At 47.8% G+C, this 14,028-nt stretch overlaps 1 protein-coding gene across 1 annotated transcript in view; it reads right to left on the reverse strand.

Annotated features, from left to right (window-relative positions):
- Nucleotides 1-10,279, reverse strand: part of aldh3b4 (aldehyde dehydrogenase 3 family, member B4) — a gene marked incomplete at both ends in the record, with an annotated part of 30,433 nt that extends 20,154 nt beyond the window's left edge. The window contains 3 exons of the mRNA XM_084322487.1: nt 9,380-9,490; nt 9,922-10,120; nt 10,218-10,279. Of these exons, the coding sequence (XP_084178613.1) occupies nt 9,380-9,490; nt 9,922-10,120; nt 10,218-10,279 (372 nt within the window). The remainder of the gene's footprint in view (nt 1-9,379; nt 9,491-9,921; nt 10,121-10,217) is intronic.
- Nucleotides 10,280-14,028: the final 3,749 nt, after the last annotated feature.

Below are 14,028 nucleotides of genomic sequence, written 5' to 3' on the forward strand. Positions count from 1 at the left end.
TTATATACATTGTATATTATTTATATATACACAGTATATCCCTTTAAGCCTGCGTTCAAATCATAGTAATATTCGCTCTCCTTATTGGATAACGCCCGTAGGCGCCAGACCGCAAGCCCCCAAAGTCAGGTTCAAAGACGAGCCCAGGCATGTCACAACATGCCTGGAGACAGCGTATTGATTCGAGACAAGAACTGAGGTTTGGGACTAGATAATCACTTAAGTATATATGCTGCGGCAGGTGCGAACAGTAGCTGTTCAACCAGTTGTTCATCAAGTTCATCCCGAGTCAACGTGTAGTGAAGTGAGCAGCAGTGCGTCTAGCAGAGCGTTGAGAACCACGTGCGAATTAAATAGTAAAGTGTCAGATTAATGCAGTAACGTCAAGTTCGACTTAGTTTAATGTGAAGTAAATAGTTGTTAATTTATTGTATATCGTGCCAACCACAGTTCGTTCGTGTGTAGCATTACCCAGCGGTTCGTTCGTGTTAGCTAGTGGACCTTAGCCAGTGTGCGTGGACTAAATACCTTAGTACCAGCACACGAGGAGGCCTAGTCGGAGAACCTGCTGGACATGTGCACAGGAGAACCAGCGGCGGCGATTGCAGAACCATTACTGGTTGGATTATATTGATTGTGGAACGTGTTACCCGGAGAAGAGCACCGTTAATCTCCACTGTCGTTTGGGATTTAACCTCGTGAGGATTTACATTCGGGCTGGCCTCATGGACCGAGGCTAGCTGGCTATCATCGTTTGCTATCGAGCATTGGATTACAGTTATTGCTTTTGTTGCTGATCGTTGGATTTACAAGGACTGGCTTCTGTACGTGAATCCCCTTATTCTTCATTGAATCAGACTGAGTATCCGAACCTTCCTCTATCCTCCAGACCTTACAACTCTGGGAGGAACCCAGTGTCTCCAGGCGGTACCAGCGTTGCCTTCTATAATTGCTATTATACGCCAGGTGGCGTCAGCCTAGTACCCATCGTAGGAATCATTCTATTCCCAGTGACTTATGCTACTGACTGACTTTATGCATATTCTTCGCCATACAAGCGCAACCCTAATTCTCATTCTGTAACCTGATGTTGCATAATAATAAAATACCCTCAAATACTATTTCTTTGTCAATGCCGTGTTATTATGAGTGTCCACCATATCTATTCGATGTACTGTCTGGCCAGTAATTAAAGTACATACCTAGCAGTGGTTTAATCTATCACAATCTTTAATACAGTCAGGGTTTTGTAACCCCTCAGTTACAATTGGTCCTTCGAGCCGGAGGGTATCAGTAATCTTTAATATCATATTAATATTGATATGGCCAGCGGTGGACACTCTCCAGACGGCTCCCCCAAATTAGAGCGCCCGCGGTGCAAACGTCAGCCACCTCCATACCTGGAGGAATACGCTTTCGTTTTACCCCCTAGCTTATCTAAAAAGACGTTAAATACGGATAAAACGGATAGTTTAAGCATGCCCAATCATATCGACTTGTCGGCCCTTCCAGTAGAGACCCCAGTGGGTTCAAACGAAACTGACTCAGCTCACGGGGGGGACCAAGCGGGACATGACGTGACTATACCTCAAGACAGCGCCACCGGGATAGACCCCGGAGCGCCCCAGGATAAAGAAAGCGCCACCGGGATAGACCCCGGAGCACAACCAACCCAAGAGCGCGCACCCGAGACAGACCTCGGCACGCAACCAAGAGAAGAGTACCGCGCTCAAGAGATAGACCTCGGAGCGCGCCAAGAGAACAGGTCTCCACCAAGCCCTGTCAGCGCCCGATCACCTCCATCAGTGTCATCCCCCAGCGAGGCTGACCAGAGACTGGCGCAAGCCTTGATCGCCACGCTGACAGCTTCAACCGAAAGAGACCGAATCCAGGGTGAGCGCGACCGTCTTCAAGCACAGACGCTTAGTGAGCGCGAACACTCTGCAGCGGAACGAGAGCGCCTCCACGCGCAATTCCAAGCACAAGCCCTTAGTGAGCGCGAACACTCTGCAGCGGAACGAGAGCGCCTCCAGGCGCAACAACGGAGTGAGCACGACCGCATCAGACTGGAGGAGAGGCGCCTCCAGACGGAAGAGAACATCCAGCGAGAACACGCCAATGCACAGCGCGAAGCGGAGCGCGACCGGCTGCAGGCGCAGATGATAGAACAATTGATCGCCAGGGCGACCCCCCCCCCCTCCACACGGAGCTCCCGGAGATCATCACGACACGGGTCTAGGGCACCTTCCCCTACCCGACAAATCTACATGGGACCCGGCCAACAGGAAGAACCTGCCTACGTCGCCGAGCCCCCTCCCCGACCGGTCTATACGGGACCCAGCCAACGGGAAGAACCGGCCTACGTCGCCGAGAGACTGACTAGAAGACTCCAAGACCTAGCGGAGGAAGAGGAGGGATATCAAGCCCACCAGCACGAACCTACTTTGGACCAGGAGGCCCAGTACAGCCCCGACCTCAGCCCCGAGTCACTGCGCTACAAACCCCCGACCCAACTCAAGGGTGAGTTTGATGTACAGTCAGCACCAAGGAACAGCACCTGGGGGCCCGGCCTCTGGTACCCACCCAGTACTAACCCACGACCACCCGTACGGGGAGACTCGCCCAGGAGGCCTCTCCCCCTACGCTCATCGGTGTCCCAGCCATCCATGGCGTCTTACCTTGGCACACCGACGTTCCCAGACTTTACGCGCGAGGACAGAGCACAGTACACAGAATTACGCATGTGTTTAGAGACTATAATGTCCGATGTCCACGACGAGTCTTATAAATATGCCATCCTCCTCAAGCATCTCAAGGTGCCCAGAGCGCATAACATAGCGCTGGCATATTCGAACTCAAGCACCCCATACTCAGCTGCTCTGGTGGCCCTCGACGCGCGCTATGGACGCATATGGGATTACGTGATCCAAGAAATACGAGATATCGACCGCCTCCCCCCAGCCAAAGACAATAGAGCACTGGATGACCTCTCTATCAAGGTACAATCCCTCGTGGGGATGCTGGGGTCCCAAAAGGAGAAGGGGAGATATGAACTGTATGCAAATTCTAACGTGGAGCGGATACTGGAGAAGCTCCCTCCAGCCCGTCAAGAGCGTTTTCGGCGGCAGAAAGACCACCGTGACCCCAACGGCCCAGAACCATCCCTCCTAGACCTGGCTGATTTCCTCGCCAGGGAGGTCAGCAGTCTACGACTGGACACATTCGTGTGGAGTGGCTCTAGCCCTAGAGATGGACCACGGAGGTTCAATGACAACCGCCGGTCAGTGACAGTTATGCACCAGGCCGAGTCAGTGCCGCAGCACAAGAACCACAACACCCCCCACGTGAAGGGAAAGTGGAAGATTGCCTGCCAGTACTGTGAAAATGAACATTGGCTGTCTCAATGTGACACCTTCAAGAAGCTGACCGCTGACGAGGTGAGTCAGTGGATCAAAGCGAACCGCCGCTGCTTCCGCTGCGCGCGCAGCCATATGGCAGCTGAGTGCCGCCTAAAGAAAAGATGCAGCAAGTGCGACGGCGCCCACCTGGAGGTCCTGCACGACAGCAACAAGAGGAGACCCGTACCACAAAGCAGCTCGAGAGTAAATGTCATGTATATAGACCCTGCGAAGAGCGGGAGCTCCCGAGTGCTCTTGAAGGTGGTCCGAGTGCTCCTAAGCTACGAGGACAAGGTCATGGACACTTACGCCGTCCTAGATGATGGGTCGGAAAAGACTCTCCTCCTCGCTTCCGCCGCAGCCCAGTTGGGTCTGCGGGGTACCGAAGAAACAATGACAATCCGTACCATTAGAAGAGACCTAAAGACCATAAAGGGTGAAAACGTCTCCTTCACGATAGCAGCGGTCGAGCAGCCCGAGAAGCGGTATAGCATCACTAACGCCTTCACAAGCCACGACATAGGTCTGTCACGGTATACCTACCCCATCACACAGCTGACGGAGAAATACGTGCACCTACGTCAACTACCTATACCGCCCATCGACGGCGCCACCCCGACCCTGCTCATAGGATCCGACCACGCACACCTCATCGTCCCAACGGACCAGGTCCACATCGGGCCCAGAGGCTGTCCAGCAGCGGTCAAGACCCGCCTGGGTTGGACACTACAAGGCCCCCTCTCCGGGTCTTCCAACCGACCGACAGCCACTCGCTGCCTCTACACGAGGATAAACGAAGACGACACCACCCTCTTGCAGCACGTCGAGAGACTATGGACATTAGACTCGATGCCCTTTAAGAACGAAAAGAAACTAGTTCATTCAAAGGAAGACACGTATGCCATAGCTCTCCTCGAGCAGAAGACAAAGAGGGTCGAGGTCGACGGAGTGATGAGATACGCAACTCCACTCTTGAGGCGAGAGGGGATGCCCGCCCTCCACGCCTCAAAAGAAGCGACAGAACGCTATCTACTGAACACCGAGCGGCGTCTAGCCAAGGACCCCACTCAAGCCACTGTGTACCGCGCTGAGATCGACAAACTGATCACAGCGGGACATATCAAGAAAATTGACAATCAAGAGGCAGACCAGATGACTGAATCCTGGTACGTGCCCCACCACAAGGTCCACCACAACGGCAAGAACCGCATTGTATTCAACTGCAGCTACCAGATCGGACTACAGAACCTGAATAAATTGCTCTTGCCCGGCCCGACACTCGGCCCCTCCCTCCTCGGCGTACTACTACGTTTCCGCCAAGACAAGGTGGCCATCAGCGGCGACATCAAAGGGATGTTCCTGCAGGTGCGACTGGTGGAGGAGGACAAGCCCCTGCTGCGGTTCCTATGGAGAGAGAGGATCAACGATGAGCAACCCTCCATCTATCAATGGGAGGTCCTCCCCTTCGGCACCACATGCAGCCCATGCTGTGCTACGTTCGCACTACAAAAACACGTGACAGAAGACCCTGAAGCTGACGAGGAGGTCAGACAAAGCATAGAGAGGAGTTTCTACGTGGACAACTGTCTACAAAGCGTCTCGACGCCAGAAGAAGCCGAAGCCCTCCTGCTTAAGCTCCGCGCCGCCCTGATCAAAGGCGGCTTCGATCTTAGGCAGTGGGCCAGCAGTGACCCTCAAGTACTTCGCAGCCTCTCCCCAGAGACAAAGGCAGCAAGCAGCGAGACCTGGATGGCGACCACCCCAGGTGAAGCACAGGAAATGACATTGGGCCTCGTCTGGCGCTTCAAAACAGACTTGCTCCATTACAAACACACACCCCTGACCCAGGAGCAGGGAAGGTCGACCCCTCTACCGACCACTAGACGGAGCGTATACAGAACACTCGCAAGCCAATACGACCCGCTGGGGTGTATCCTACCTTACACCACTCGGGCGAAGATGCTTGTGCGAGAACTGTGGGACAAGGAACAGGGCTGGGACGACCCCATACCCGACCACCTAGCTTCCACCTGGAGAGAGTGGGAGAGAGAACTCAGCTCGCTCCAAAATGTGAACATTCGCCGGAGCTACTTCCCACCCACAGTGCGGCTGGAGATGTGCCAGATGGACCTGCACGTCTTCAGTGACGCCTCGGAAGTAGCCTACGGTTCGGTGGCTTACTTGCGAGCCCGAGAGGAGGGAGGAGAAGTACACACCGCTTTCGTCCTGGCTCGCTCAAGAATAGCCCCCCGCAAGCAACAATCGATCCCGCGTCTAGAGCTCTGCGCAGCTCTGGTAGGCGCGCAACTCGCCACACTGATACAACGTGAACTCACCATAACGGTGCAACGGACAATCTTGTGGTCAGACTCCATGACTGTACTCACATGGATCCAGTCCGATTCTTGTAGATACAAGGTCTTCGTGGGAGTCAGAGTCACAGAGATTCAAGACCTGGTAGGATCAGCGTGCTGGAGGTACGTTGACACCAAACAGAACCCAGCCGATGTCATCACACGGGGGATGTCCCTAGATGACCTCACACGTCCCAATATTTACAGTGACGGTCCTGAGTTCCTCAAGCTCCCGGAGGAGGAGTGGCCTACCCCCACCCCACGGGAGGCTAGTCAAGAGGAGGCAGAGATCAAGAAATCTATGTTCTGTGGGCTGATGCACATCCTAGCCCCCACTGACCCTAACATAGACGACTGCCTAACCTTTGAGAGTGCGCAGATAAAAACATTCTTGTGGCACCACCCTGAGGTTCCCCCCACTACAGGCATTGACGCATCGAACTACGCAGAGGCAGAACTCCTTCTGCTACAGCGAGCCCAAAGAGACTCATTGCCAGATGAGCTAGACTGCCTGCAGGGAACAAAGCCAATCCCTCGGGTACGTCTCAAGTGATGTAGCAGACGTCGACCCAGTCACCCCAAATACTCTCTTGATGGGGCGGCTGGACCCTGCCCTTCCACAGGCGGTGTACAGACCTGAAGAAGCGAACGGCCGAAGAATGTGGAGATACAGTCAAGTATTGGCTGACCAGTTTTGGAACAGTTTCCTCCTCCACTACCTACCGTCCCTCCAAACCCGTCAGAAGTGGGTAAAGGACAGGGACAACTTAAAAGTGGACACAGTCGTTATGATCATAGACCAGTCACTACCCCGAGCTATGTGGCCGGCCGGCCGCGTAAGCAAAGTGATCACTGGTGCCGACGGGAAGGTCAGAGCGGCAGAAGTTATTGTCCAAGGGCGGACTTACACCCGACCCGTGGCGAGGCTGATAGAGTTGCCAGAGCTCCCTGACTCCCCTGATGACGATCATGACCCACTGACTTTGTAGATTGCCCTACTCCTCACAACAGATATTGAGCAGTTGACTGGACTATTAATCTGTCTCCCTTAACTAATTAGGTGCAGACTAATTAGGAGGCGGCTGTTGTGAAGGGCCAGATTAAAGCTGAGAATCTACATTTATTGTTTTATATACATTGTATATTATTTATATATACACAGTATATCCCTTTAAGCCTGCGTTCAAATCATAGTAATATTCGCTCTCCTTATTGGATAACGCCCGTAGGCGCCAGACCGCAAGCCCCCAAAGTCAGGTTCACAACATGCCTGGAGACAGCGTATTGATTCGAGACAAGAACTGAGGTTTGGGACTAGATAATCACTTAAGTATATATGCTGCGGCAGGTGCGAACAGTAGCTGTTCAACCAGTTGTTCATCAAGTTCATCCCGAGTCAACGTGTAGTGAAGTGAGCAGCAGTGCGTCTAGCAGAGCGTTGAGAACCACGTGCGAATTAAATAGTAAAGTGTCAGATTAATGCAGTAACGTCAAGTTCGACTTAGTTTAATGTGAAGTAAATAGTCATTAATTTATTGTATATCGTGCCAACCACAGTTCGTTCGTGTGTAGCATTACCCAGCGGTTCGTTCGTGTTAGCTAGTGGACCTTAGCCAGTGCGCGTGGACTAAATACCTTAGTACCAGCACACGAGGAGGCCTAGTCGGAGAACCTGCTGGACATGTGCACAGGAGAACCAGCGGCGGCGATTGCAGAACCATTACTGGTTGGATTATATTGATTGTGGAACGTGTTACCCGGAGAAGAGCATCGTTAATCTCCACTGTCGTTTGGGATTTAACCTCGTGAGGATTTACATTCGGGCTGGCCTCATGGACCGAGGCTAGCTGGCTATCATCGTTTGCTATCGAGCATTGGATTACAGTTATTGCTTTTGTTGCTGATCGTTGGATTTACAAGGACTGGCTTCTGTACGTGAATCCCCTTATTTTTCATTGAATCAGACTGAGTATCCGAACCTTCCTCTATCCTCCAGACCTTACAACTCTGGGAGGAACCCAGTGTCTCCAGGCGGTACCAGCGTTGCCTTCTATAATTGCTATTATACGCCAGGTGGCGTCAGCCTAGTACCCATCGTAGGAATCATTCTATTCCCAGTGACTTATGCTACTGACTGACTTTATGCATATTCTTCGCCATACAAGCGCGACCCTAATTCTCATTCTGTAACCTAATGTTGCATAATAATAAAATACCCTCAAATACTATTTCTTTGTCAATGCCGTGTTATTATGAGTGTCCACCATATCTATTCGATGTACTGTCTGGCCAGTAATTAAAGTACATACCTAGCAGTGGTTTAATCTATCACAATCTTTAATACAGTCAGGGTTTTGTAACCCCTCAGTTACAGCCCTGAAGGATAAAATTATTCAGGAGTACAGTTTTGAGTAAAAGATCAAAATTTATTTTCTCTTTTCTATATATCTTGCAGCATATTTAATCTTATATTAAAGTATATTTAGTTTTTAAGAATTGTAAAGGATAGGCAAAAATAAGCATGTGCTTCAGCCTATTCCTTTTTTCGGTCATTGAGTTTGGATTTTGTGTGTGTGCTTACTTTGAATATGTACATTTGTGATTTTCTTTTCTTTTTTTCTTTTCCTTTTTAAAGTCCACACATGTGTGTTTTTGATTTATCTGTAAACAAAGACCGAAAATAAAACGTCATCATCATCATCATCATCTTAATTAATTTTATTGCGCTGTAAAAAACTGACTTTATATGTCTGCACTTAATGTGCACAATTTTACTCTGTCTATTCTATCTTACTCTTTTTATTATTGTCTATTTAAAACTGAATCAAACCATAAACAAGGTGGCCTGTTGGGATGTTAGATCCTAATGTCTGCACTTTATGTGCTCATTTTATGCCTGTCTTTTTTCTGTTGTGAAGCACTTTGAGCTGCAGTTTCTGTATGAAAGGTGCTATACAAATAAAGTGTATTATTATATATTATTATTATTAATGCTTTGTACCCTTTAAGCAATACATTTCTTGTACTATTCAATTACTCCATTTACGATAAGATACAGATACAGATACAGATACTCCATACAGATAAGATGTTTTGTCTGAAACCCCTCCTAACAACCAATTTTCTCATAACAGTTTACTTATCAGTTTCTTCTACAGGAAAACTTGTTTCTATAAAGCTCACGGTAAGCCTAGATTCTGGGCTCACTACTCAGATTGTCTCTACTTTGAATTGATCCTGCTGTGCACATTATTTGCCCTTGACTTGGATCTCAATTTCTCTTAAGCTCACCGGACTTGGTAAAACAATTTTCCACAACAATATATACTCCACGCCTATATGGGAGGTCCATTGGTGAAGCTGGGCTGAGTTCATCAGTTAACAGGCTGGTAAATAGAGGTGAAGCATGTGCCCACGTTAAGCTTGAAATAGGGAATGTTGAAGTCTGAGTTCTAATCTGCTTTGGCTGGTTTAGCACAATGCATTGCTTTGTAGCTAGGAGCTTGTATGAGTCATGAGTAATCTAAAGAATGCGTATGAAGATGTTTACAGCCATTTCATACAATAGGCTTTAAAACACCCATATATAAACTCAAACACACACAGACACCCACACACACGCCTCACTAGGTTCCTGGCGACATGCTGTGGTTCCATCCACTTCTTAAGGTTGTTGATGGCATGACGAGCCTCATTCTTCACCAGGATGAGCTCTGACATAACCGTCTCGAACCGTGGCTGGCAAGGAAGAACAAACCATAACAAACTGGAGAAATGGAGCATCCATCAAAATGAAAATATTCACCTTTATTGCTCATATACATATGCTTTTAACCCTTTCACTGCCACACTACAAAACAGTTAACCCTTTCACTGTGACAATTCACAGGTTAACCCTTTCACTGCCACACGACAGCCGGTTAACCCTTTCACTGCCACAGAAAGGGTTAACATGAAACTGCAAATATTATACATTGCAAACCAGGGCTTCCCCCAAGATTTTCTCAAAAGAGGACGTGTCTGTTACTAAGCTGGCCCCGAGCTTTCACTGCCAAAAAAACACATGGTAGCGCTGGCGCATTGTCACAGCGCCCCTATACCATTGTTTACTTTAGGGGAAAGCCCTGACAAACTATTACCACAGAGCTCTCTAATGATTCATCCCATACCTTATGAAGGTCTCTTCCAAGAGCCTCCACAAAGTCACACTCGTGTTCCGCCAGCATGCGCACCAGGGCCTCCAGCTGGGCGTGTCTGAAGATGTCCTTGGCCGTCCGTCCGGCTTGGAAGGCAGCTCTGGCCCTCCTCAGCAGCTCCACGCATTCCAGCGGATCTGTCTTCAAAGTACAAGGCTCCCCTCCTCTGGTCCTGGAACATAGCAGTTAATAGGCTATCGATTAGCATCACATCACTGTTGCTTTCAAGTCAATTCAAGGGTCTTGAATAATCCATACGACATCACTACCTTCTGCACGTCAAGCGCCCGTTCCTCTGGCATGCGGGACAAGCCTTTATTCTGAGACTCATGTTTACTCCTCTCGGCAGGAACTCTGTGGAGTGTTGGCTTTTATAGTAATCCCAGTGAGAGAGTTGTGGTGCGGCTGAGGGGCACAGTAGCACGGAGGGGTAGTGGACCTCAAGCCGGTCATGTGATCTCGGTGTAGTTGATTACAACGTGAAGGCCAACAAGGCAGGTATTAAAGGTCTCTATGGATTTTGCCTGGTCTTGGATGGATTTGGCCTTTTGGACAGATTTAGTCTGACATGTTATTTAGGTTCTGGGGGAAGAAGGGCAGATATCCTTGCTGTTTGGCCAGGGTTGGTACCAGAAAGAAAGTATTCAGATTAAACAAGCTAATCAGAAGTATTACCCCTTTTGTGATGTCATAACAAGCTGTCCATTTTGGAGCCACGAACATTACTTAATCTACTGCCCAGTTTGTAAAAAAAATATATATATATACTTTTTGGTGTGGAGTAGCATGTTCCACAGATTCAAGGCTATAGTCTAAATGTGTTGAAAAGGGGACCTTTCAAGTTTGATTAAGGCGAGACAGCACCCCCAAAATTGCCTTTTTGCTTTTTTTTCTCTACGATAGAGATTTTGTTATATTTTGCTTCCTAAACATGTCTTCTATGAAACTAGTGACAATAAAATGTCAATAACACACATTTAGTTGTTTATTTGACTTCATTTTGCCTGATTGCAAAATGAAACTTGCAATATATTCTTTCTTAGTTTATAATTATGTACATAACAAACTGGGAAAGTTTCATAGTGATATCTGTTGACAGAGTCACCTGTGGAGCAACAATAACTTGGCCATGACGACAAGGTTCTTCTCATTAGCCTTTAATCGGTGTGGTTTAATCACATATTCATATGCACCATGAGACCTCCTCTCTCTGTGAGAGCGACGGAGGAAGAGACAGAGGGGGAGGTAACAACTCCTTTTAAACCTCTTACCTGACGTCAGCATCAATAGCTACGTCCCCTTGCGCCTATAGCGCCCTCTTGTGGAAACAGTTAAGCAGTTACATGCAATCGTATATAACACATAACCTCAACACTCCCACTTACGGCTGTCGTGTATACTGTACAACTTTTTCAAAAACATCTTTCAAAGAAATTAATACAGTTCAGAACATCAAAAAGAATATGGCAGTCAATATTACATAACAGGCAATATTTACACACCAAACATGACCTCTGCAAATCTTCTCAATTTCAGTTTGGAGACAGGTTTTGTCATAGCATCTGCTACCATGTCGTCTGTAGGACAATAAACAAGTGTCATCCTTTCTTCTCTGATGACAGATCTGATGAAGTGATATTTTATATCCACATGTTTACACCTCTGTCGGCACACAGGGTTTCTAGCAATTGCAATGGTTCCCTGGTTGTCTTCATAAACAACAGTTTTCTTATATACATAGGTATCCATTCCTTCGAGCAGTTGTTCTAGATAAATACATTCCTGTATTGTCATAGCTAGAGCCATGTATTCGGCTTCACAAATTGACAGTGCCACTGTGGGCTGTTTCTTTGTTTTCCATGAAACCAGTGAGCTGTTTGTGTTCAAACTCACACAATACCCTGTGGTACTTCTTCTGTCTGTGGCGTCTGCCGCCCAATCTGCATCACTGCAGGCTTTAAGCCCTAAGCCCTCGCTGCTCTTTCTGAAACAAAGCTGTTTATCTGCTGTGCTTTTGAGATAGCGAAAAACATGTTTTGCTGTAATCCAGTGCTCCTCTTTGGGATCAGCAAAATGCTGTGACAATTTACTCACTACAAAACATAGGTCAGGGCGAGTACATGTTGTCAAATAAATGAGGCTACCTACAGCTTCTCTGTACATTTTTACATCTGTCAGTTTCTGAGCATCCTCATGGTAGTCTAGTTTTTGAACACATGGTGTTTCCCTTGTTCTACATTCTTGCATGTCAAAACGTTTCAGGATATTTTCCACATATCTCTTCTGGGATATTTTTACACAACTGGCAGACTGTTCGAAGTCCATGCCTATAAAATGCTTTAACCTACCTAGATCTTTCATTTTGAATCTGGTGTAGAGCATACTTTTCACCTGCTCTAGGTTTCTAGTGTTGTCCGCTGCGATGATTAAATCATCCACCCAAATCACAATTATCACTTTTCCTGACTCTTTTGTTTACTCCTTGAGTAAACACAGGGGACTACTGGGTTCTGTAGGAAGTGATCTTCAATGAGACATGTATGAAGCATCTCGTTCCAATTTCGCCCAGACTGTTTCAGGCCATAAATGGATTTTTCTAGCTTACACACTAGCTTCTCTCCTTTCTTCTCGTAACCTTCAGGTTGTTCCATATATATCTCCCTATCAATGGGTGCGTGCAGGTAGGCTGTCTTCACATCCATCTGGTGTAAAATCAAACTGTCCTCAGCTGCTTTCTGGATCACTACCCGTACACTGGTCAGATTGGCTGTAGGTGAGAATGTCTCACCGTAGTCTATACCTTCCCTCTGACTGTAACCTTTAGCTACAAACCTGGCCTTGTACTTGTCGTGGCCTTCAATACCCTCCTTGATTGAGTACACCCATTTTAGCAGTAATCAATGCTGGTAAGTGTACTGTCATCCTCGTCACTTTCTCTCTGGGCATAGTCTTTCAGATACTTTGGGGGTTTGTGTTCCCGTGAGGGATACCTCCCACTGCATGAGGCACGTGACGTCACCCTCGGGTGCTTCCCGTCATCATCCTCTGGGGGTTGTTGACTGTCTGTCTGCACGTCTGTGCTCAGTACACTAGGCTGAGGTGTCTGTCTTTCTTCACACCTTAGTCTGGAGTCCAGCTCTGGCTCCTCTGTCTGTGTCTCGTTCTCACATTTTGTCTTTGTGACAAATTTGACTAGCCTGTGTTTTTGCACTTTCCCTTTACCGGGATAATAGACTAGAAAAGCGGGGCTTCCTTTGTCGTGTCCTACAAAGAGTCCTTTTTCACACCTGGACTCAAGCTTTCCTCTGTCCTGCTGGTAAGCATAACACACTGACCCAAATGTTTGCATTCTGGCTAGATTATACTTTTTCCCTGTCAGTGCGGTATACGGGGTGGTGCCTGTGTTCTTATTAAAACACCTGTTTCTGGTGTAAGCGGCTTCTTGTACCGCATAATGCCATAGACTCTTAGGTAAGTTACCATCTATCAGCTTACACCTAGCCATTTCGAAAAGAGTACGTCCTTCCCTCTCTGCTACCCCGTTCTGGTGCGGGGAGTAAGGACATGACGTCTCGTGTCTTATCTTGTTCCTTCTCAACAGTGATTGGAATTCTCTATTTGTGAACTCGGTTCCGTTGTCGGACCTCAAGCATCTTATGTTGCCATAAGGGGCTACATCTGCAAGGAATTTCTCCGTGGACTGGAATGTGTCACTCTTTGCTTTGAGAAAGTAAACAAACACTGCCCCTGTACACACATCTGTAAAAGACTGTACATATTTAAAGCCACCTATGGACTCGTTGCTTACTGGACCGGCTAGATCTGTGTTAACTAGCTCAAGTGGTACCTTTACTTTTTCCGTGGGACCTCTGTTCCTCGATTGAGTGAACTTCCCCTTTATACACACTTCACATTCTTTGTTAGGTCTATGCTTTTCACCGTTAATGTGCATGCCTTCCATCACCGCTTGCAGTTTCAGTAAATCCTCGTAATTACAATGACCCATGATCTCATGCCATGTCTGGATATCATGACTGACAGTCACATTACACATATCATTATCATTACACTCCGTTTGTA

This window comes from Notolepis coatsorum (assembly GCF_963971535.1).
Source record: "Notolepis coatsorum genome assembly, chromosome: 10".
In the NCBI taxonomy this organism is placed as follows: Eukaryota; Metazoa; Chordata; class Actinopteri; order Aulopiformes; family Paralepididae; genus Notolepis; species Notolepis coatsorum.